Source organism: Plecotus auritus (assembly GCF_963455305.1).
Source record: "Plecotus auritus genome assembly, chromosome: 1".
Lineage (NCBI taxonomy): Eukaryota > Metazoa > Chordata > Mammalia > Chiroptera > Vespertilionidae > Plecotus > Plecotus auritus.
In genome coordinates, this window is record NC_137770.1 from 105,124,876 (window position 1) to 105,149,684 (window position 24,809).

Genomic DNA, 24,809 nt, shown 5'->3' on the forward strand with positions numbered 1-24,809 from the left:
CCATATGATGAAATATTACTTGGCCATAAAAAAGGAATGAAGTACTGTCAGATGCTACAACATGGATGAACCTTGAAAGAAAATACTCGCTATAAAACAACATATTGCATGATTCTATTTATATGAAATGTATAGTACAGGCAATTCCATAGAGACAGAAAGTAGACAAGTGGTTATTAAGGGCCGGAGGGAGTGTGGTGATGGAGCCTGGGTGATAGCTAAGAGCACAAGCTTCTTTTGGAGGTGATATGTAAAATGATTGTGGTGCATTTTGCACAATTTTGTGACTATACTAAAAACAAAAACTATTGCATGTATACCTAAAGAGGTGTACTATTTAGTATATAGATTAAATCTCAATAAACTTGTTTACATGAAAAAAGAAAAATGAACCCTGTACCACACAACCTAGGTTTACTGCCTATTTCTGCCCCTACTGACTGTGTGACTTCAGAAATATTATCTTGCACACGCCGTAATCTCCCCATAAATAAATAGAGATTATTAATAGTTGTTATCTTATAGGGTTGCCCTAAGGATTAAGAGTCAATACGTGAAAGAACTTAGAGCAGTATCTGGCAAAGAAAAACTGTTGTCATTTAAACCCAAAGTATAAATTCCCAAGTCAGTACCTCTTCCTCATGACCTTGCTCTGTTTCTTTTCACGACTCATGGCATGCTCAAACTATTTGGTCTCCTTTAAAAAAAAAAAAAAAAAATATATATATATATATATATATATATATATATATAATTATTATTATTATTATTATTATTATTATTATTATTATTATTGATTTTATAGAGAGCGGAAAGGAGAGAGAGAGAGAGAAACATCTATGAGAATCATCCATTGGATGCCTCCAGTACACCATTGAGGATGGAGCCTGAAACCCTGGCATGTGCCCAGACCTTGGAGTCCAACCAGCGACCTGTTGGTGCAGAGCCACACTCAAAAACTGAGCGGGGCGGGCGGGCTATTGGGTCTTCTTTTACAGAACTGTGGGAGAGTGGAAATAAAACATGTCTGAAAGCTCAAGCGTTTTCATTCCGGACTTAATTTCTTCTTTTATAAGCAAACGTCTTTCGCCTAGTTTGACCCTCTAGACTTCCCGTTCTTTTCGCCTCAGCGCGCCTGCGCGGAAGCTGCTTGCCCTTTCGTCTTAGCGCTTCCACTGCTCTTACAATGGCGGCTCGCGGTGTGGGCCTGTTGAGCCGTTTACCCATGTGTGCTCAGAGAAGTCAAGTCCTGCGTCCAATCCACAGGCTTCTGAGTTGCCCAGGAACTGTAGCCGCAGACGCCAGAAGGGAACAGCTGTCCTCGGGGAGCACGGAGACAGGTGATGGCGCCGTCCCCTCGGTTTGCTCTGTAACCCGGTCCGACCGCGGGCCAGGGAAGGGGGAAGAGTCTGGGATCGCGGGCGAACGCGTGGCCCGTGGAGTCGGCCGTGGAACCTTTGGCGATAGGGTGAGGCTGCGTCCTGTGCTCCTCTGATATCACTGGGAGGACCTAGGGCTGCCCCTGTTGCTCGTGGTGGTGGGGTGTGTGACGTTGTTTTCTTTGCGGACTCCCGTGCACCGTAATGGAATTGTTTAAACCTCTGAAGTTCAGGTCAAGAACACAACTTGCTAGTATTTTACAATCTGGCGAAATAATGTTCCCAATAATAACATAGATGCCACATATCAGTCGGTTACTTCATGACTCACAGTTGTTTCTGATTTTGATACAAATTGCTGATGGAGGCCAAGTGTAAAGTCTTGATGAATAACCACGATACCTGGCTCCCAAATGTAGGGCTCTGCCTATGAAGTCTACTGCCGTTGCCTTTATTATTTTATCCGTTTTGAGCAAAATAGATCTGGTAACAGATATGCATTCACTGGAACAGGCTATTGCCCTGCAGGCATTCTAAATTTAGGTGCATGTGTATTGACAAGCCCACTATTATTGAACCCCTCTTGTCCAAGAATTGTGTACATATTTACAATCCTTAAAACAGTCTAGCAAGAAATGTGTCAGTGGATCCGTTTTACAGATGTAGCAAAGAGCTGAATGACTTGTGCAATGTCACATAGCCGAGTTTAGACCTCAAGTGGAGCTGTAAACAAAATGTGTTGATTTCTTATATTTCCTGGAGCTGTAGTTTTAAGATATGAAATTATTTCTGGGAACAGTTCTGAAGCAGGCTAAACAAGCAAAGTATTTTCCCATAAAATAAATGATAGGCATGCTCTCCGCTGACTGTATGAAAGAATCATATGGACAGTGAGAAATACTACTTAATATGACATTTCATTGGAATACTGATTGGATTGGACTTAGAAGCTGCTTGTATTAAAAATTCTTAAGGAACTCTGAAAATTTAAAGATTATGCCAAACAAGCTATTATAATTTAACATCTGTATACTGGTTTAAATTTCAGAGTATTTTCATGTGCTCTGAAAAATAAAACTCTTTAAAGTAGATATGGAAGGAATTATTATTACTTTATTTGATAGATGAGGAAACAGCTAGTCCAAGTGGCTAGTTCAAAATTACCCAGCTGTTCAGTAGCTAATATAAGAATAAAACCTTTTGATTCCAAGACTACTCAATACAGCTTTATTGTTTTTCTTAGGAAATGTGTTTCATTTTGTATCATTAGGATAACATAACTGGCTAAGCATTCAGGGACAAGTAATAAAATCCTCATTTGAATTTCTTCTTCAGTTTTAAAAAGAGAAGGTAACTACACCTTATACTTACTTAGAAGCATATAATTTTATAATTGAAAGGACTAATTCCATTTTTTACTCAGTATGAGAACTTATTTTCAGAACATTCCTAGTAACGTTTTCTAGTAACAAGGAGGACACTGTTTCATAAAACAGGCAATTTCATTTTTGGTCAAACTCTAATGGTTGAAAAATGTTTATAATGGGCTAAAATATACTAATTTCCCATTTCCATGGTATTCTTAGTTTTAACATAGCTTTCATGTGAGTAGTGGAAAGAAACCTGATTTAAGAATAAAAATTATGTAGCATATTATTCAGGACTCTTGGGTGCAGGTGACAGAGACTAATTTAAATTATCTTCAGTAGAAAAGGGAGGAATACCAACCCATGTAACCAAACTCCAGAAAAAAACAGCTGCTTTAAGGTTGACTGGATGGATGTGGTCAGTGTGAGGTATTGTTTTCCTCAGCTGTTGTTTGGTGGCTTCATTATCTCAGGGTCTTCTATTTGGGGATGTTGATGTTGGGGAGCATGGCCACCAGTAGCTCCATGTCCATGTGCTCATAGCTTTCTTCAAAGGGAAGAATAAAAATAATCTTTTACCTGAATTTGAAAAATTCTAAGAGCTTTTGATTGATCTATGAGGATGTCTTGGAATTTGCTGAAATCAAAGTACAGTGTGTTTGCAGTATTTCCTTTATTAGTTTTTTTAAAAAATATATTTTTATTTATTTCATAGAGGAAGGGAGAAGGAGAGAGAGAATCACTGATTGGTTGCTTCCTGCATGACCCCCCTCACCCCACTGGGGCCAGACCCACAACCTGGGTCAGTGCACTGACTGGGGAATCAAACAGTGACCTCCTGGCTCATAGGTCATAGGTCATAGGTCATGCTGGCTGGGCTATCTTTTAGTTTTATAACAATCTTTTGAAAGAATATAGATGTTAAAAGCCTCTTGATTTCCATACATCAGTTACACTTTTTATTTAATCTCTTTGGAATTTTTTGAGGGTGTTGATACTAGACATGGTGGATTATAATCTCTAGATTATACCATTCCAGATTTTTAGAAGAAGCACTTTTAAGCCATCCAACTATAAGTTAAATATGTTGGATTAAAAAATGAATTCCTAAGATTCAGTGTTTGGCTTTAACTTAAATGATTTTCTTTTTCTTTATACTTGGTTAACTTGACATTTGGCTCACTTGTTGATCTTTATGGTCAGTGGATTAGTAGTATTTAATTCTTGACTATCACAGCTCTTGTTTTCTTCATTTCTTTTGATTGTAAAACCCCTAACCTCTAGAGTGGTTTTTAATAAAAAAAAAATTTTACCCTCTTTCTTTAATAAAATTATCATGAGCTCTTTATGAGCAGCAACTAGGTTTTAAATTCTTTGATTTCCCTGAGCACATGATAGTTGATAATTGTTAATTGTTTAAGCCTAATCCAGACCCTGGACAAAGAAAAACTATAATAACTTAGTTCACTACACTAATTTGCTAACCTCATTGTCTCATTAAACTCAAGCTTATAATAATTTCAGGCTATGGAATGTTACAACTTACACAGATTTTTTATGTGTGTATTTATGAAATGTTAAGTGAGTGACTTTACTTTCCTGGTTTTGCTTTTAAAATTTTGTGGAACTCTTTTTTAGCACTAGGCATTGAATATAGTAAATCAAAACAGCCCTAGCCAGTTTGGCTCAGTGGATAGAGCATTGGCTTGTGGACCAAAGTGTCCCGGGTTCGATTACGGTCAAGGACAGTACCTTGCATGGGTCGGGTTGCAGGCTCCTCCCCAGCCCGGGCCCTGGTCAGGCGCAACCAATGGATGTGTTTCTCTTACATTAATATTTCTCTGTCTTTCCCTCTCCCACTCTCTCTAAAGATTAATGGAAAAATACCTTCAGGTGAGGATCAAAAAAATAAAAACAGAAAGTGAACAGTTGAAACATTTAAAAAAAATTATTGATTGATTTTTAGAGAGGTGAGGGCAGAGAGAGAGAAACATTGATTTGTTGTTCCACTTATTTATGTAGTCATTGATTGATTCTTGTATGTGTCCTGACCAGGGATTGAACCCACACCTTGGTGTATTGGGATAGTGCTCTAACCAACTGAACTACCTGGCCAGGGTGGAAAGTGGGCAGTTTTAATGATAGTCACAAGAAAATGGTACAATGAAAATTGAAGTAGTATAGTTTCATCCTTAGAAGAGAAGAAGATGAGATTAGGATAAAGTTGGTTTTAGTTAGATGTAAAATTTTTATGTACTTGATCAAAATATGCTTTAAATTTTACACGTGTATGTGTGTTGGAATTGGTTTTGTCTCATTTATAGGCTCTGAAGACAGGACTCCCAAAAAGAGATTCTCTGAGGTGCAAAAAGAAAGACGAGAACAGGCACAGCGGACTATTTTAATACTTTGCCCAAATAAAATCAGTGAAAAAAAGTTTCTCAAGTACTTATCCCAACATGGACCTATAAATAATCATTTCTTCTTTGAAAGCTTTGTAAGTATTTGAAAAACAATAAACTTATTATTTTTATTTCTAGCTCTTTTGCCTCTTTGCATATGGTAAAGTTAAGTTCTCTTTGGCTATTCTACATTTTTCTTTACCTAAATTTCTCTAAGAGATTTATGTTTGAAATATGAGAATAGAACTCCTTATAGGAGGATTACAGAATTATAAGCAATTCTGTAATTGCTTATAATTGAAGGATTTCATTATTTGAATACTTCAAATAATCCCATTACCTTAGGGATAAAGGCCAGTGGGAGGGATCTTTGTTTTGCCTTTTCATTTTGTATTTTAGCATTCTTTTCAGCTTCTCTTGACTATTATCACTGTATAATATTCCTTTTCTTATCTGTTTATAATAATTAAAACCAATGCTCCTGTTAAGAAGGATATCATTTTTAAATTTTAAAAATTATATTTTCTCACCTTGTAATAAATATGAACTAAAATTTTACTGTGATAAACACATCATTTTGAAATGTGTTCTATTTTTATGTTTTTGATATAGGGTCTTTATGCTGTTGTAGAATTCTGTCAAAAGGAAAGTGTAGCTTCACTGCAGAATTTAACTCGTACTCCGAGCATGAGCACAGAGGCTGCAATTCCATTCAGATCACGTTTCTTCAATTTAAAGTTGAAGAGTTCATCAGACCAGACTTCTGGACAGTCATGTATACCATGTTGTAATCAGTCGCCTCCTTCAAGCAAGAAGCTCTTTGAATTACTTTGTGATGCCGAAAGTGTAAGTTTCAGATATACTTACCCAACTTTAAAAAATGTGTTTGCATTTGTTTACGTAAAAAACCCATTGAAACCTGTAAAGAATTTTTGTGAGTTTATTTGAGCCAAACTACCGACATATGCCGGGAAGCAGCGGATTACATTTGTATTTAACATTGCAATTAGAGGAGGGACATAGGTGGGTTACATGAAATTCATTGGTGATAGATTAAGGAGGTAGGATAAAGCAAAGCGGAGGAAACCCCTGGGATTGGATAAAAAGTAAAATGATGGACACATACTTAGGTGGGTGCAGGAACAATTAACATGATAATGAAGGAATTTGTGGCATCTGTCCTGGTGCCCACCACATTTGGTTGTGCCCCAGGGGCTCCAGAAAAAGTTACAAGTTACCCAGACATTTCAAGGGTATGTTATCATAGATGCAAAAAGACAGGCTCAGTTAAGGTAAAGGTTGACCTTGTCAGTGAAGATACTGGCCTATGATGTAACTGCCCACCATAACTGCGTTTAGGTAAAGTTTAATTTCAGACCATCCTTTGTGGTTACTTTAGGTCTCTGAGTTTGCAAGACTGTCATGCATGCCTCCCCTGAGCTTGTCAGGTGAGCACGTGGCCCCTTTCGTCCACACATTATTTTATAAGTTCTTATTAAATATTCAAACTACAGAATATGTTGAGTGAAAAATGAAAGTAATTCTTCCCCACTCCCTGATCTCATACCCCATTTGTGCTCTTCAGAAGTAGCCATATTCTTCCAAAGTTTTGGGCTTTCTTTCTCTTGTCAACAAAATGACAAATTGGTACATGGCATTGTTCTCCAAATTTTAAAATCTCTCTTTTCTGGTTTTATCTCTTGTTTCTGCTCTAATAATGTTTATGTTAGTTTTGTTTTTTCTTAAGATTTATCAGAGGTTTAGCTAGTTTAGTAGTCCCTTCAAAGAATCAGTTCATGGTTTTATTTATCAAAATAATATTGTGTGGTTTGATTTTCTAATTTTGAAAATTTTACTTCTAACCTTTTATATTTCCTTTGCTTTTATTTATTTTTTTCTTGAGTTGAATGCTTTGTTCAGCTTATTCTTAAATTATTTTCAAATATGGGCATTTAAGGATATGATTTGTATTTTAAGTATTTAATTCTAGTGTGCACCTTCAAAATGTAATAATTTTAGCATCAGTCATATATATGTGTGTATATGTATGACTGACGCGAATATATTAGAGGCCTGGTGCACGAAGCACGGGGGCCGGTGGGGTCCCTCAGCCCGGCCTGCACCCTCTCCAAACTGGGATCCCTCTCGCAATCCGGAACCACTGGCTCCTAACTGCTCACCTGCCTGCCTGATGCCCCTAACTGCTCTCCCCTCCTGGCCTAATCCCCCTAACTGCCTATCTGCTCTCCCTTCCTCTCTGAGCCCTTCAGACCCCCCCCCCCCCCCCCCCCCCCCCCCCGGCATAGGTGTGCTGAGAGCTCTCTGCTGAGGCCCCGCCCCGCCCCTGCCCCCATCCTGATTGGTTGCTACCTGACGGCATCGCGGCCAATTTGCATATTCCTCTATTATTAGTATCGATACACACTATATACTAATATGTGTGTGTGTGTGTGTGTGTGTGTGTGTATGTATATATATATATACACACACACATACACATATGTGTGTGTGTGTATGATTTTTAGGGAACATAGATCTTGAGCCTTTATTACTTGAAGCATTGCTTATTTCTGGTGTTTGTTGCTTTTAACATTAGTTCTTCTGTCCCCCCAACTTTTTAAAAAATGTCTATCTTTTTTATTGTTTTTGACCTCTTCTGGAGCATTTTACTATTTTCATTTTCCTAAGAAAATATTTTGTACTCATTGCTAAGAAAAGTAGTAGTTTTAATTCTGGTTAACTTTTATTTTGCTAGTGTCAGTATTTCTCAGTGCTTTTTTTATGGGTATTTAAAAAAATCTCTTTTAAGGTTGAAGAAAAAAGTTTCATATTTTTAAGGTAGGTCTCCAAAACCATTAAATCTCTAGAAGTAAAATGACAATTACTTTATATGACCTGTACATTTTCTATATTTTGTTGTTTTTGTTTTGGCCAGCTAGATAGATGATCAGCTGAACACTCTCTTGAAGGAGTTCCAGCTCACAGAGGAGAACACAAAGCTCCGCTATCTCACCTGTTCTCTTATTGAAGACATAGCAGCTGCATATTTTCCAGACTGTGCAGTCAGACCTTTTGGCTCTTCAGTGAACAGTTTTGGGAAATTAGGATGTGATTTGGATATGTTTTTGGATCTAGATGAAATTGGAAATTTCAGTGCTCACAAGGTAATTAAATATCTTTAGATCACTAAAATTAATATAATAGAAAAGTAAAGAAAATCTTTTAAATAAATTATAACTGTTGATTTCTAAAGTCAAGAGTACATACCTGGGTTGCGGGTTCTATTCCCAGCCCCAGTTGGGGCATGTGCAGGAGGCAACCAATTGATGTGCCTCTCTCACATTGGTGTTTCTTCTCTCTCCCTCCCTCTCTCTCCTTCTCACTCCCCCCACCCCCCCGAATCTTCCTGCCTTCCTTTCACTCTCTCTAAAAAAATCAACGGAAAAAATATCCTTGGGTGAGGATTAACAAAACAAAAAAGAATATGTTCTATTTGATATTGATTCTTTGGAATTGTAAAGTCTTTTTTTGTATTTGTCTAATATGTGATCATTTTTTGGTGAATATTCTATACATGTGTAATAAAATGGTTCAAGAGTTCAGAAATTTTTCAGAGAGGCTAACATTACTTATTATATTCAAATTATCTGTATTTTTAAAAAATATATATTTTTATTGATTTCAGAGAGAGATAGAAACATCAGTGATGAGAGAGAATCATTGATTGACTGCCTCCTGCATGCCCCACAGTGGGAATTGAGCCCACAAACTAGGCATGTGCCCTTGACTAGAATCGAACCCAGGACCTTGTGAGTCTGCAGGCCAATGCTCTATCCACTGAGCCAAACTGGCTAAGGCCAAATTATCTGTATCTTAACTAGTTTCTTATCTGTGTGATCTAGTTATTGAACTGCATTTGTTAATTTTTTAAAAAATATATTGTTATTGATTTCAGAGAGGAAGGGGGAGAGAGAGAGAGAGAGAGAGAGAGAGAGAGAGAGAGAGAGAGAGAGAGAGAAAGAGAAAGAAACATCAATGATGAGAGAGAATCATTGATCGCTGTCTCCTGCACACCCCACACTGGGGATCAAGCCTGCAACCTGGACATATGCCCTGACTGGGAATCAACAGACTGCTGGTCCTTAAGTCCTCACTTAACCACTGAGCCATGCTGGCCAGGCTTGAAATATTTTATTTATTTATTTATTTATTTATTTATTTATTTATTTATTTATTTATTTAAATTTTTATTGGTTTCAGAGAGGAAGGGAGGAGAGAGAGAGAGAGAGAGATAGAAACATCAATGATGAGAGAGAATCATTGATCCGCTGCCCCCTGCATGCCCCCAACTGGGGATCGAGCCCACAACCTGGGCATGTGCCCTGACCGGGAATCGAACCCGGTGGCCTCCTAGTCCATAGGTCAATGCGCAACCACTGAGTCACACTGGCCGGGCTAAAATATTTTTTAAATCTCATGATGTTTGGCTTTGTTAACCTCTCCTTAGAATTCCTTTGATTTTTGTTTTATTCAATGGCTATGTTAGATACATATAGGTATATGATTTGTTATATCTTCTTATTGGGTTTATTTATTATTAAACTGGAGGCCTGGTGCACAGAATTCGTGCATGGGTAGGGTCCCTAGGCCTGGCCTGCGATCAGGGCTGATTAGGCTTTCCAACTGCCGGCCGGGGCCTTCCTTCGTTCTGCGCTGCCCCCTGGTGGTCATTGCATGTCATAGAGAGCAATCGAACTCCCCGTCAGTCGAACTCTCGAGGGGACAATTTGCATATTAGACTTTTATATATGTAGATTATGTTCTTTATCTCTAAGTGCTTCTTCTTAAATTTTGTTTGTTTAGATGGCCACTTGCTATTTGCCTCACATGTCTTATTTTATATCTTCTCATCCTTTATATAGTTACATTTTGGGTATGTCTCATAAATAGCAGATCACTAAATTTTATGCTTTTACTCAAATCTGCGAATTTTTAGTTCAATGTATTTGTTGATTATTAATGACAATTTTTGGATTAATTTCTATTTGTATTTTCTACATTTTATGCTTTTTTTGTTACTTTTCATTCTCTTTCTTGCCTCCTGCTGTTGGATTAATGCTTTATTTCTGCTTCCTACCCCCTTTTCTCTTATAGTTTAGAATTTATGTATTCCATTCATATTCTTATTAACCTCCATGTCTAACAGAGTAAAGCTAACCAATATCTCTGCCATTCTCCCAAACAGTGTAAGGGATGTGTTAATTTAATTACATCTTTGCAGAGGCATCTTGTGTTTTTATAAAATGTTAGATTTTTTTTTTTTTTTTGTCCTGGCCGGTTTGGCTCAGTGGATAGAGCATTGGCCTTGGACTAAAGGGTCCCCAGGTTCAATTCTGGTTAAGGGCACACGCCCAGGTTGCAGGCTTGATCCCTGGTTGGGGGCATGCAGGAGGCAGCCAATCAATGATTCTCTGTCATCATTGATGTTTCTCTCTCTTCCTCTCCCTTCCTCTCTGAAATCAATGAAAATATATTTTTAAAAAAACATTAGATTTTTTTTACTCTTTTTTTTATGTATTTCAAACTATCAGTCATCTCTATATGGATGTCCAGTTGACACTTCAGACTTAACATTTTGAAAACAAAACTTATTTTTATCTCTTGCAAATATCTTCTACATATTTTTATAAATGTTCTTATATATGTTAATTAGCAGTATTTTAGCTTTCTTGACATTTGTTCTTTTTTCTTTTGTTAATCCTCACCCGAGGATATTTTTTCCATTGATTTTCTTTTCTTTAATGTATTTTTATTGATTTCATAGAGGAAGGGAGAGGGAGAGAGAAACATGAGAGGGAGTCATTGATTGGCTGCCTCCTGCATGCCCCCTACTGGGGATTGGGCCCACACCCAGGCATGTGCCCTTGACAGGAATCGAACCTGGAGCCTTTCAGTCCACAGGCTAATGCTCTATTAACTGAGCCAAACCTGCTAGGGATTGCCATTGATTTTTAGAGAGTGGAAGGGAAAGAGGGTGGGGAGGGAAAGGAGAGAGAGAGAGAGAGACATTGATGTGAGAGACACATCGATTGGTTGCCTCCCACACACTCCCCTACTGGGCCAGGGATTGAACCTGCAACCAAGATACATGCCCTTGACCGGAATTGAGCCTGAGACCCTTTGGTCCTCTATCCACTGACCCAAACCAGCTAGGGCCAGGCCATCTTTCTTAATTCTGCTTCTAAGTTTACTTTTTATGTTCACTCCATTTAGATCCTCAAAACTATAGTCACGTAGTCCCTTAGAAACTCCCACTTAGATTATCGCCACAGCACCCTGCTCTCTCCCTCATTTCTTGTGTCATCCCTTGGTATTCCAACCTGCAGTCTGTACTAGAGGTCTTAAAACACAGGTTGGGTCTTCTCACAAACCTAGTATGGTTCATCTCTTTAGCATAGTATTGAAATGATCTACCTCTTAATTTTACTAATCATTTATCATGACATATTTTCACACCTAGTTTTCCACTTAAATAACTTAATTATCATTTTCAGACTTTTAGAATATGAGTAGTAACCAAACACTCTTTCAGAGAGGATTGCTCTTTTCCTCCATTCCCTGACTGTCATTTCTTACCACTTTCAAGGCCTAGTTCTGACACTATCATCTTGAAACCATCCTTGCCTTTTTTTTCCTCCAGTCTTCTTTGTTGTAGTATCTTGCTTGTGTTTCTGTCTGTAAATCCCATGTTATGTTTAGTTAGTGGTTGACATATGTCTTACTATATCATAACCTTGATATAGGACAGGAACCATGTCTGTTAACTTTTTAATCCCACATAGTATCTGGCATACTTAATATGCTCAGTATATACTTACTGAATTGAAAGAACAGGAAACACTTGGAAATGAATGGTTGTCTTTTACTAACATGTATTTGAAATTATATTAAATTTCTGGCATAGACATTTCAATTGTGTTAGGCTATCCTATATAATAAAAGGGTAATATGTAAATTGACCCTAATGGCAGAACGACTGGGAAGGACCAGTAGCTATGATGCGCACTGACTACCAGGGGCAGATGCTCAACGCAGGAGCTGCCCCCTGGTGGTCAGTGCACTCCCACAGGGGGAGCTCCGCTCAGCCACAAGCTGGGCTGACAGCTGTGAGACATCCTCGCCAGCGCTAAAGATGTTTGACTAACAGCTTAGGCTTGCTCCCTCTCTGGGGAGCGGGCCTAAGCCGGCAGGTGGACATCCCCTGAGGGGTCTTGGACTGCAAGAGGGCACAGGCCGGGCTGAGGGGACCTCCCCACTCCCCCACCACCGAGTGCACAAATTTTTGTACACCGGGCCTCTAGTTTTAAATAAAAGACTTCAGTGAGTAATCAAGGAGCATAGTAATGTGTTATAATAGTTGAAAGCTAAGGAGCCAGACTGCAGAAGAAATTCTTCTACTTCCTAGCTATATGATCCTGGTAAGTTACTTACCATCTCTGTGCCTCAAATTTGCTAGCTGTAAAATTGGGACATTACTGTAGTGCTTGAGGGGATTGATTGCACTAATATATGTGGAACACAAGACAGTACTTAAAACATAATAAATGTTCAAATGTTGACGACCATCAGCAGTGGTAGTATTATTTTATTATTGTACAAGTAGGAAACACAAAATGTTCTGTTGGAAGCAGAGAAAGGAGTTGGAACCTTGTAGTTGGGTTATACATAGCAGAATTTCTCCCCTTCACTCTGCTCTCCCTCTTCCCTCATTGACTTTCCATGTGTTAGATTTCTGAAATACAGCTAGTACTTAGAAAATATGTTAAAAGATACTGCCTCACAACCAACAGACTCAAGACACTGGGGGTGGGGGGACGAGGGCAAGTGCCGGGGGGTAGGGGAGGCTGGGGGGAGGACAGTGGAGAAAAAAAAAAAAAGAGACATACGTACTACTATTTGTAATACCTTAATAAAATAAAAATAAAAATAAAGATACAAAAATGAAAAAAATAGTGCCTAGTTTGGCATTATTTTGTATGTAGGTTTACCTTTGCAGTGCTGTTAAGAATGTGTACTTTGGAATATTTGACATTATAATTGCTTTACTAATATAAACATGAAATGAATTATAATGGAAAAAAGCACTTTTTAATTCATAACACATATTTTTTGACTACTTTCTGCAGTTATGAACTCTCCTTTTTACTTTTTATTACTTTGTGTGTGTCTGAGTTGAGGACATTTAGGGAGAGTATATTAGACTCTTGATTGTCTTAGAGGACTATGTGGACTGTCCTGTGTAGCACAGGCACTAAACAGATGATTTGTTTATTTGTTTACTAACTAAAGTTGTAAATTTTCATAAAATTTTTAATGTGTGAAAGATGCTTACATGTGAAATGTGTCACCTAACTTTTTACAAAGATTATTTTAGCACAAAATCCTAAGTTAACACTTGCCTTTTCTCTTTCAGTTTTTCTTTTTCTAATCAGTTTCTATATCCTATGGATTTAAGTAATAGAGGTAAACATTGGTAGCTAAGTCCTATTTTCTATTATCTAAATTACTAGAGGCCCGGTGCATGAAATTCATGCATAAGGAGGGGGAGCCTCAGCCCGGCCTACACCCTCTCCAATCTGGGACCCCTCGGAGGATGTCTGATTGCTGGTTTAGGCCCGATCCCTCTCGCAGTCCGGGACTGCTGGCTCCTAACTGCTCACCTGCCTGCCTCCCGCCCCTAACCGCCTCTGCCTGCTGGCCTGATCGCCCCCAACTGCCCTCCCCTGCCGGCCTGATTGCCCCCAACTGCCCTCCCCTGCTGGCCTGATTGCCCCCAACTACTCTCCCCTACCAGCCTGATCACCCCTAACCGCCTCTGCCTCGGCCCCTGCCACCATGACTTTGTCCGGAAAGATGTCCAGAAGACATTGGGTCTAATTAGCATATTACCCTTTTATTAGTATAGATTGCTATGGTCAAAGTCAGGGGTCCTCAGACTTTTTAAACAGGGGGCCAGTTCACTGTCCCTCAGCCCATTGGAGGGCCGGACTACAGTTTAAAAAAAAACTATGAACAAATTCCTATGCGCACTGCGGGCCCAGGACGAGTCGGCTGCTAAGCAGGACAGGCAGCAGCACCCAGTGGGCCAGATAAATGTCCTTGGCGGGCCGCATGTGGCCCGTGGGCCGTAGTTTGAGGACCCCTGGTCAAGGTCCTTAACCTCTGTTTTATCATTGTTAAATAGTGGCATAATACTAGTGAGATTAGGAAGAACATGCAATAATAATTAAAAATTTTATTTGAAATTAAGTAGTGCTATGAGGAATAACAGAATTAGTAAGAAATATTTATTGCCCTGGCTGGGTGACTCAGTCAATTGGAGTGTCATGGGTTCATTTCCTGGTCAGGACACTTACCTAGCAAAGTTTTGGGTTTGATCCTGGAGGTGAGGACACACATGGGAGTCAACTGATCAATGTTTCCCTTTGCATAGATGCAGCTGAGTCAGCATTTCTCCTCTACCATTTAGTCTGATACTACTCTGTTGCCCTCCTTTTGTCATCCTTAGATGGTTTGACCCCAAATATATCTTTTTATTCCAAACCTGCTTAATCTTTTTAAATTAAAATTATTGGGGTGACATTGGTCAGTAAAATTATGTTTCAAGTTTACAGTTCTTTAATACATCATCTGTGTATTGCATTGTGCGTTTATCATCCAAAATCAAATCTCTTCCATCACCATATATTTGACCCCCTTTACCATTTACTACTCCCCTATCCCCCTCTTTCCCTCTGGTAACCACCACTGTTTTCTGTGTCTGTGAGTTTTTGTTAATCTTGTTTGTTCATTTGTTACTTTCAGTTTTATATCCCACAGGTGAGTGAAATCATGGTTCTTGACTTTTTCCTCCTAGACTTATTTCACTTAGCATAATATTCTCAAGATCCACTCATGTTGTCACAAATGGCAGTAGTTCATCTTTTCTTATTGCTGAGTAATATTCCATTGTATGTTATGTACCACTTCTTTCTCCAATCATCTATTGAAGGGTACTTCAGTTGTTTCCATGTGTTGGTCACCATGAATAATGCTGCAGTGAACATACAGATGCATATATCTTTATGAATAAATGTTTTTGGTTAGATACCCAGAAGAGGGGTTGTTGGGTCATATGGTAACTCTATTCTTAACTTTTTGAAGAACCTCCATACTGTTTTCCATATTGGCTGTACCAGTTTACATTCCCACCTGAGGAATGTAAGTTTGCTAGTAAATAGAAATCTTTCTTCTCAACAATCTCTCTCCAACACTTGTTATTACTTGTCCTTTTGATGATAGCTATTCTTACAGGTGTGAGAGGTGGTATCTCATTGTAGTTTTGATTTTCATTTCCCTAGTATAGTGGTCGGCAAACTCGTTAGTCAACAGAGCAGCAAACCGTGGCTCGTGAGCCGCATGTGGCTCGTGAGCCGCAGTTTGCCGACCACTGCCCTAGTAGGTAGTGAAGTTGAGCATCTTTTCACATATCTGCTGGCCATTTGTATGTCTTTTTGGGAGAAGTCAAACCTGCTTACTCTTGATAGAAGATGTTTTTCTTTCTTTGCATTTTCATTAAGGAGCTCCGTATTTTATTTATTGGTTCTTCTTGTTTGGGTTTCTCCTTCCAAATAAATTTGTGTATTTTAAAACAGAATGGACTAGGGAAAAAAAAGTTACAAAGATGTTATAGTAAAGGAACTAAACTAGATTTTTGAAATTTTAATGTTTTCAAAGGAAATCCATTTTTTAATATAATACAAAGGTTTACTAGTAAATAGAAATCTATCTAGGTGGCAAAACTCAATAGAGAAAATATAACTGATTTGTGGGGATTGTTTGTATACATGTCACATTTGTATATTTTTAAATCCTTTTTTTCTGATCATAAAGTAATAGTTACAAAAATGTATAATGTAAATATCTCTGATAGTCCCATCACCTGCAGAGATAACTATTCTGACTAGTTTATTTTGTTCTAAACTTTTTTTCTTTTCATGTAGAAATGCCTTTAAAAAAAAAAAAAAAAGAATGGTTTATTGATATTTAGAAAGAGAGGAAGGGAGAACTTAACATCCATTGGTTACACGCACCCTACTGGGAATTGAGCCTGCAACCCTGCATATGTCCTGACAGGGAATCACACTAGCAGCCTCTCAATGCAAGGCAAGATGTCCAACCAAGTGATGCTAGAAATGCTTTTCTTTTTTTTTAACACAAAGTTAATCTTTATATACGTATTATAACTTAATCTATACAGATTACTTGATTTCCCTCCCCCAGTTAATAGGGTTTTGGCAGTTCTGTCTACTGCATCATTTTCAATAACTGCAAAATATTTCCTGGAAATCAATGTATCATACTTTTAAGCAGTCCTTTATTCTTTTAGGCAACTAGGGTGGTATCTTTTTTTTCCACCTTTATTGCCAACTACTGGTATACTAGGTAATATTCTTTTTTTTAATATATATTTATTGATTTCAGAGAGGAAGGGAGAGAGAGGAAGAGAAAGAGAGAGAAACATCAATGATGAGAGAGAACCATTGACTGGCTGCCTCCTGCACACCCTCCACTGGGGATCGAGCCTACAACCTGGGTACGTGTCCTGACTGGGAGTCAAACATGACTTCCTGGTTCATAGGTCGACGCTCAACTACTGAGCTATTGGCCAGAGCATAATACTCTGATTATACATAGCAGAAAACAATCCAAACTAGCTTAAACAAAGTGGGGGAAAAGGTAGTAGAGGAAGCATCATAGAACCCAGGGCCAGTAATGTGGATGAGTCTTAGGAAAGGACTAGAACTAGGAAGTGTAAACTATCAAGAATTCATGAAGTGTTCTCTTCCCACAAATTTGCTTTATCTTTCTTTCTCCCCTTCACTCTGCTCTCCCTCTTCCCTCATTGACTTTCTTTACATTTTCATCATTGTGGTATAGAATGCACCTGCCCTCAAACTTCTGAGTCACATATTTCAGCCAACATGATTGCTTCTGAGCCTCAGCTCCAATTTCTAGTAGAGATTTCTGGATGAATGAATGGTACACTTCTATAGTGCTGGTCCACTCAGCTGGGAGTAAGGGGTACATTTCTGTGATAAATGTTGTTGGAGCCTGGATCCTCTTAGGAATGAGTTCTAGAGGAAAGGGTGGTTGAGGATAGGGAGCCTCACAGATAATGCTGCAGTGAGTGAACAGCTTTGTAAATTGATTCATTTATGCAAGTTTTTCTTTGAGATCATGTCCTTGAATTGTAATAGCTATCAAAGTATATTTAAAATTTCAATAGATATTGAAGTTGTCTAAAAATATGTCCCAGTTTACACTTCCCCTGTCAGTATGTACTATATATGCTTCCTTACAACTACCAGTGCTGATCTGTCAGCCTTTTGGTCTTTGCCAGACTGATAAATGAAAAGTCTCTTTAGTTTCCAGAAAACAAGAACATCTTGTACTATGTTTCTTAGCCAGTTTTGTTTGTTGTGTTCATTTCTTATTCAAGTCTTTTTGCCCATTTTTAGAATTTGGTGTGTTTTCCTCCCTTTCATATGTACAAACCCTTTCTAAATTAGGAAAAGTAGCCCTTTATGTGACATTTGTCTTATTTCATTTTTTATCTAGTAATGAATATATGCTTTGCCTTAAGATGATTTTAATTTTTATATAATCATATTTTTTCTTTTGTTGCTCTGGAATTTTGTGTAATGGTTAGAGAATCTTTCACTACTATGAGATTGTAAAAATATTCACTTAATTGTACTTTATTGATAAAACTTTTAAACTTTTTCCATTTAAATTTTGATTCTCCTTGAGTTTACTTTGGTTTTTGGGCCAAAGTAGGGATTTAAATAGTTTTGTTTTTTTTAATGGTCACTTGACTCATTTGTTGAATAGTAATTTTCCCCCAGTAACTTGCAGTTTATGTTATTAAGTATTAAATTTCTATATATAATTAAGTCTGTTTATACAGTCTTTTTCTTGTGTTGATCTACTGATCTTGTACATTTACTGTCAAGCCTGCTTTTGGCTGTGTTTTTTTTGTTTTTGTTTTGTTTATTTTTGCCAGGAATTATTTAGAGCATTCTTTTGAAAAAGTTTATGTAAAAAATTCCTCTTTATAAAAAGCTCCTGTTAACAAATGTTTTTATTATTCAGACCTCAGGGAATTTTCTGATGGAATTTCAAGTGAAAAATGTTCCTTCAGAAAGAATTGCAACTCAGAAGATCCTCTCTGTGATAGGAGAATGCCTTGACAACTTTGGCCCTGGTTGTGTAGGTGTACAAAAAATATTAAATGCTCGGTGTCCGCTGGTGAGATTCTCACACCAAGCCTCTGGATTTCAATGTGATTTGACTACTAACAATAGGTATGATCTCTTGAGTTTATCATCTTAAATGTAAATATTATAAGGAATTAACATAGGTTTTCTTAAACAGAACAGTCTAGTGCAGTGGTTCTCAACCTTTCTAATGCCGCGACCCTTTAATACAGTTCCTCATGTTGTGGTGACCCCCAACCATAAAATTATTTTCGTTACTACTTCATAACTGTAATTTTGCTACTGTTAATGAATCGTAATGTAAATATCTGTGTTTTCCGATGGCCTTAGGCGACCCTGCTAGCGGCTAGAGAACTGCTGCTGTAGAACCTAAGACCATCGACCCACAGGTTGAGAACCGCTGCTGTAGAGCCTAAGACCATCGGAAAACACAGATATTTACATTACGATACATTAACAGTAGCAAAATTACAGTTATGAAGTAGCAACGAAAATAATTTTATGGTTGGGGGTCACCACAACATGAGGAACTGTATTAAAGGGTCACGGCATTAGAAAGGTTGAGAACCACTGGTCTAGTGGCTTTGGATGCTTTAATAATAATCTTTTAAAGATTTGAACACTTGGATTGAAAAGTAGGAAATACTTTCTCTAATGCTATATGTATTAGTTTTTTGGCATTCAAAAATAAAATATTAGGATATTGTGTTAAAATGTTATCATACCTAACATCATCTTCTGGAAGAATTGTATTTCATTGTTCTTACCTATGCAGCTTGCTGACAGCATGAACATACCTATCCTATCAAATAAAAGAGCAATATGCAAATTAACCATCACTCTGCTACACTCACAAGCCACACCCACCAGTAGCAAGTATGAAAATTAACCCAACCAAGATGGCTGCGGCCACGGAGCGAGCAGGAGGCTTGGGTTTCCCTGGTAATGGAGGAAGCCAAGCTTTCCGCACACCCTGGCCAGCCTAGGCCTCCACTCAAAGCTACAAAGTTTCAATTATAGAAGATAAATAAATCCCAACAAAAATGGCTGCGGCCACGGAGCAAGCAGGAGGCTTGGCTCTGTTCAAGGCTACAAAGTTTCAGTTATAGAAGATAAATAAATCCCAGGTCCCAGGGCCCCCACTTGGGTCGCCAGGGGGTGTGGCCGGCCTGCAAACCACCACAGGCCCCTCGCCTAGGCCACCCCACGCCCCAAGGGAACCCCCACCCTGATCCAGAATACCCTTCAGGGCAAACCAGCTGGCCCCCACCTGTGCACCAGGCCTCTACCCTCCTATCTAATAAAAGAGTAATATGCAAATTGACCATCACTCCAACACACAAGATGGCTGCCCCCATGTGGTCAAAGATCCTGCCCCCATGTGGACAAAGATGGCCAGCAGGGAAGGGCAGTTGAGGGACCATGCCTGTAAGGGAGGGCAGTTGGGGGTGATCAAGCCTGCAGGGGAGGGCAGTTAGGGGTGACCAGGCTGGCAGAGGAGGGAAGTTGGGGGTGACCAGGCCTGCAGGGAAGGGCAGTTGGGGGGGACGCAGGCCTGCCAGGGAGAGCAGTTGGGGGGGACCAGGCCTGCAGGGGAGGGCAGTTAGGGGCAAACAGGCTGACAGGGGAGCAGTTAGGCATTAATCAGGCTGGCAGGGGAGTGGTTAGGGGGTGATCAGGCTGGCAGGCAGAAGCGGTTAGGGGCAATCAGGAAGGCAGGCAGGCGAGCAGTTGGGAGCTAGCAGTCCTGGATTGTGAGAGGAATGTCTGACTGCCCGTTTAGGCCCGATCCTGTTAGGGGTCCCAGATTGGAGAGGGTGCAGGCTGGGCTGAGGGACACACCCCCTGTGCATGAATTTTGTGCACTGGGCCTCTAGTATATAGTGTTCTCTATATAGTCTTCTCACTATACTTAGAAAATAGAGTAGCAACTTGAGTTTGACCTCTGAATTACCTCTCGATATAATCAACTTTGTGCCCTAAACAAATATGGTATTTGATTGGCTCAAAAAGTAGTCTTAGTGGCTTTAGACTTGTAGTTTTTCTTTAGCAATTTTCTTACTCTAATTCCTTTTTTTTTTAAATATATTTTATTGATATTTTACAGAGAGGAAGGGAGAGGGATAGAGAGCTAGAAACATCGATGAGAGAGAAACATCGATCAGCTGCCTCCTGCACACCCCCTACTGGGGATGTGCCCGCAACCAAGGTACATGCCCTTGACCAGAATCGAACCCGGGACCCTTCAGTCCGCAGGCCGACGCTCTATCCACTGAGCCAAACCGGTTTCGGCTCTAATTCCTTTTTATTGGTCTGTTTTTGTTCTCATTAGGGAAAACTTTTTAATTGAGTTTATTCTTTAACTCTAGTATTCTCATTTAATTAAACTCAAGTGTTCACTAATAAGACAGTGCTGAGTATTTCTGAATTTTTCTCAAGTAGCTCATGGAGTAAAAATAAATAAAAATATATTCTGCATTTTCTAACAGTATATTTTCTTTCTAGTATGTAAAATAGAACAAAATGCCATTTATATTTGTCTGTAATAGTGTTATTTTCATTGTCTTGTTGGGACAGGTTTTGAAAAATTTGTTTTAATATGCTTCAGGTTTTTAATCTTTGCATTATTTCTTTATATCAGATATCACACTATTTGATATTTATTTTTCAGCTTCATTTACATAGATAAAACACTTTTTATCCTAAAATAAAGATAATATTATCAATAGTTGCATAAAAACACAAGGAGCTTTTACAAAAATGATTTTTGACAGAAAAATATTTGAATCCATGTGATATTTGTAGGAACACCACACTACGTAGTAAAACATTTAATCACTGTGAATTTCGAATTTGCAGTTTCTTGTATTCTCTTTCAACTCAGGAAGTAAATGGCATTGTGGTACTTTCATAGACATTTTGAAGTGGCTACTGTTAAATTATTTAGTGCCCTATGTCTGTTCTTTGAGAAATTACTAGACATGTTTTGATTTGGAGGAGCTTAAATATTTAAAAATATTTCTAATTAATAATCTTTTCATTATAACATTATGACTAGGAAACTTATGGAAAATAGGCTCTGAAGTTTGATTTCTTAATAGACGCTTTATCCTTGTGGGTTTTGGTTTTTATAAGTAGTAGACTTAAGTAATTTTGGCTGAATTTTAAGACATTTATACTTGATAAGATAAGTAGAACGTTTACCTCTGTTTTTAGGCTAATTTGTCTACCAAAGAACTAGATAGCCATGTGAAACTGATGTGCAAAGCCCCTTACTTGCCTTTATTGACAGTTATTAAAGAGCCCTTATATAGTGTGTTTCACTTAAGTCATGTTTAGGAACTTTGATTTAAAAATTCTAAGTTTTAGAAGTATATTGTAATTGCCAACATTTAGAAGAATGTTTTAATGATAATGAATGTATTTGATATTCAGCTATTTACATTAAGTTTTATATTGCAAATACATCATACTTTTTGATTATCTGGTCTCATTGTTCTGAATACATTCAGATATAGGAAGATATATTTAGATATGTTTCTAGGTGTGTGTTTTATTCTACTTTGGGAATCATAATTTGGAGGGTTGAAAATTGTTTTCATTTTTTCCTTTGGAAGGATTGCCTTGAAAAGTTCTGAACTCCTTTATATATATGGTGCCCTGGACTCACGAGTGAGAGCCATGGTGTTTAGTATCCGTTGCTGGGCTCGAGCACATTCATTAACAAGTAGTATTCCCGGAGCTTGGATTACAAATTTCTCCCTTACAATGATGGTCATCTTTTTTCTCCAGAGGAGATCACCCCCTATTCTTCCAACACTAGACTACTTAAAAACCCTAGCAGGTAAGACTAGAAGCAGTCTCTATTTTCTTTCTAACGTTTTGAGTGTATATAATTACCATGCATGTGTGCTTATTAGTCATGTAATTTTTCTTATGTATTTTTTAAAGCCTTGTGAATCTAAATTTTTTCTAAATGCTTTTTAGTTTTTTATGCCCATGAGGGGTCATGAGAGCAGATGACTTGCAAAACTGAGGCCTATAGAATTTTTTGAGAATTCTGTTGTTTGTTTTTGGGTCACTTGACAAGGTTGTTTACAACTATCATGAGACAGTTGGAGCCTCTCCCTTAGTTTGACCAAACTTAGAAAAAAAAAGCATATCCCAGATAAGCCATTTAAGTGGATTACAGATTCATAGATGGCTTTCTAAATCTGAAGCTATTTCTAGATTTCTAATTGTTTCATGATGTTTTAAGATCCTAAATTTTTTAAAGTTTATAGGCAATTTTAAATTTTAAAATTATTATACTATTTAATTTATATTTAAAAATTGAAATTTTGATAGATTGCTTCAGGAGATATAAAGTATTAAAATCCTCAATTCTAAAAGGAAGCTAATTTAGGGATACACTCAAAATGTATGTACACTCTGTAGTTTACCCATCCTGTATATTGCTGCCTGACAATTTTTTTAAAGTACATCTCCAGATCTTCCCAGTTTAAAGTAACTTTAAAAGGGATTTTATTCCTTATAGAATAAACCTCAGTTTACTTAGCTTGTTGTTTTAAGACTTTCGCTTGTTTAGCCACAACACAATTCTCCAACCTCTTCTCCCACCATTCCTCTTAATGTGTTCCATATTCCTGCCAATACTGTGATTACTCTCATAACATTTTATCTTAGCTCTTTTTCACACTATTTATTTTTACCTGGGTCTGTAAATTCTCTTTTCTATGCCATTTTTCCTCATTTATTCAAATTATAAATAATCTTTTCTTTCGAGTGAACACTATGTATAGCTTGAAATTGAGCTCTAAAAAGAGCTCAGTGTGATAGGTTAATGGAAAGTAGGAAGTTTTCAGGTAGAGTAGTGGCCATTTTTCTCACTTTTGCGATTGAAAAAAGGGCAACATCCATGTCTGTGCTCATCTCATTGTTTGGTGTTATTCATTCACTAAATATTGGTTACTTACTATGTGTTTCGTGTTATTTTTGGTGCAGTGGGTATATGGACAGTATTCTCAGGAACTCACTCTAGTACAGAGATTTAAAGTTCTGCTAATTATCTTGAGAAAAGAATATGATTTGTGGACAAATTTAAAATGACATGTTGAGTTTTTATTCCAACTCTTTAAATTTGAATTTAACATCTTATTGTATCAAAATAGATGAAACTAGTTTTGGAATTGTTTAGTTTTTAACTTCAAAATACCAAATTGGTTGTTTAAAGTTTTTCACATTTTTAAACATGGTAAGAGAAATTTTCAGGCTATTTTCTGCAGTTGCTTCTCTGTACCTAGCACATTGCCAATAAATGCAAAGATATTTAGTTTTTGAAATCCTAGTAATATGTTGAATTTTCTATAAAAGAATTTTTATATTTGATATTCAGATAGAGGCTATTTGTATTTTTTTAAAAGGAAAAAAATATGTTTTGTTTGCTTGCTTGTTTGTTTTTAATAGAGGGCAGTTTAAATGTCTAGAATACCTTCCAGCACTTCTGGAACTTTGTTAACCACTGTTTAGAACCTAAAGTAAGTTAAAGTCCAAAGTTTATAGTGTTTTATTTAGGGCCCCTTGTTAGCTTCTTTTTTTCTGCTCTTCTGCATTCATTCTGGTGTGCAAATCAGGAGCTTCAGCTCTCTAAACACCTTGCTGGTCCTCAGATATTTGTTCTTTTTCACATCTCTGTCCCTTTGCCTGCAATGGTGGAGAACCTCTTCAGGATTCAGCCAGGGAAGCGAGAAGGAAACCCAGTCCAAGGTATCATTTGTTCAGACTTTCCTTCCTTCCTCGCAGAAGGCAGTGCTCTGGTGTCTTCTAAGCACCCTGTGCACACCTATATTGTAACAACAGTTAGATTATTGTAGTTCTTTTATCAGCTGGCCTGGGCCAAGCTTTTCTAGGGCAGGCTGTCTGACTCATCTCTGCACCTTTGTTCCTGACATACTATTGGGTCCATCGTAGAAGTTCAGTAAAGAGATTTCAAATGTGTGGCTGAACATTTAAAGTTAAAAGCTGTTTGTAATGAGCGTGATGGCATCTTTTATTTTTGGTTACTCTGGAATTTCTGTTTTCTTAAATCTCCATTACTTTCCCCCATATGTCTCTAATTTTCTTGTGTGTTCCATCCTTCTCTTTTCATAGCATAGAATAATTTGATCTGTTATTCTCATGTAAAAGGCATAGAATAGAATGTTAGTTTGTATATGATGTTTTCCCTCTCAACATTATTTTTATTTATTTTATTTTTTTTAAATTTTTTTTTATATTAAGGTATTATATGTGTACATATCTTACCATTGCCCCCCCCCACCCCGCTCCCATACATGCCTCACC

The 24,809-nt window shown here is 37.8% G+C and overlaps 1 protein-coding gene across 1 annotated transcript in view; it reads left to right on the plus strand.

Moving 5' to 3' along the window:
• The first annotated feature begins 1,141 nt into the window (after positions 1 to 1,141).
• MTPAP (mitochondrial poly(A) polymerase) overlaps positions 1,142 to 24,809 on the plus strand; it is a 32,618-nt gene continuing 8,950 nt past the window's right edge. The window contains exons 1-6 of the mRNA XM_080662287.1: positions 1,142 to 1,340; positions 5,071 to 5,243; positions 5,761 to 5,994; positions 8,088 to 8,312; positions 18,343 to 18,554; positions 22,085 to 22,311. Coding sequence (XP_080518413.1) covers positions 1,187 to 1,340; positions 5,071 to 5,243; positions 5,761 to 5,994; positions 8,088 to 8,312; positions 18,343 to 18,554; positions 22,085 to 22,311 — 1,225 coding nt within the window. The 5' untranslated portion in view covers positions 1,142 to 1,186. The remainder of the gene's footprint in view (positions 1,341 to 5,070; positions 5,244 to 5,760; positions 5,995 to 8,087; positions 8,313 to 18,342; positions 18,555 to 22,084; positions 22,312 to 24,809) is intronic.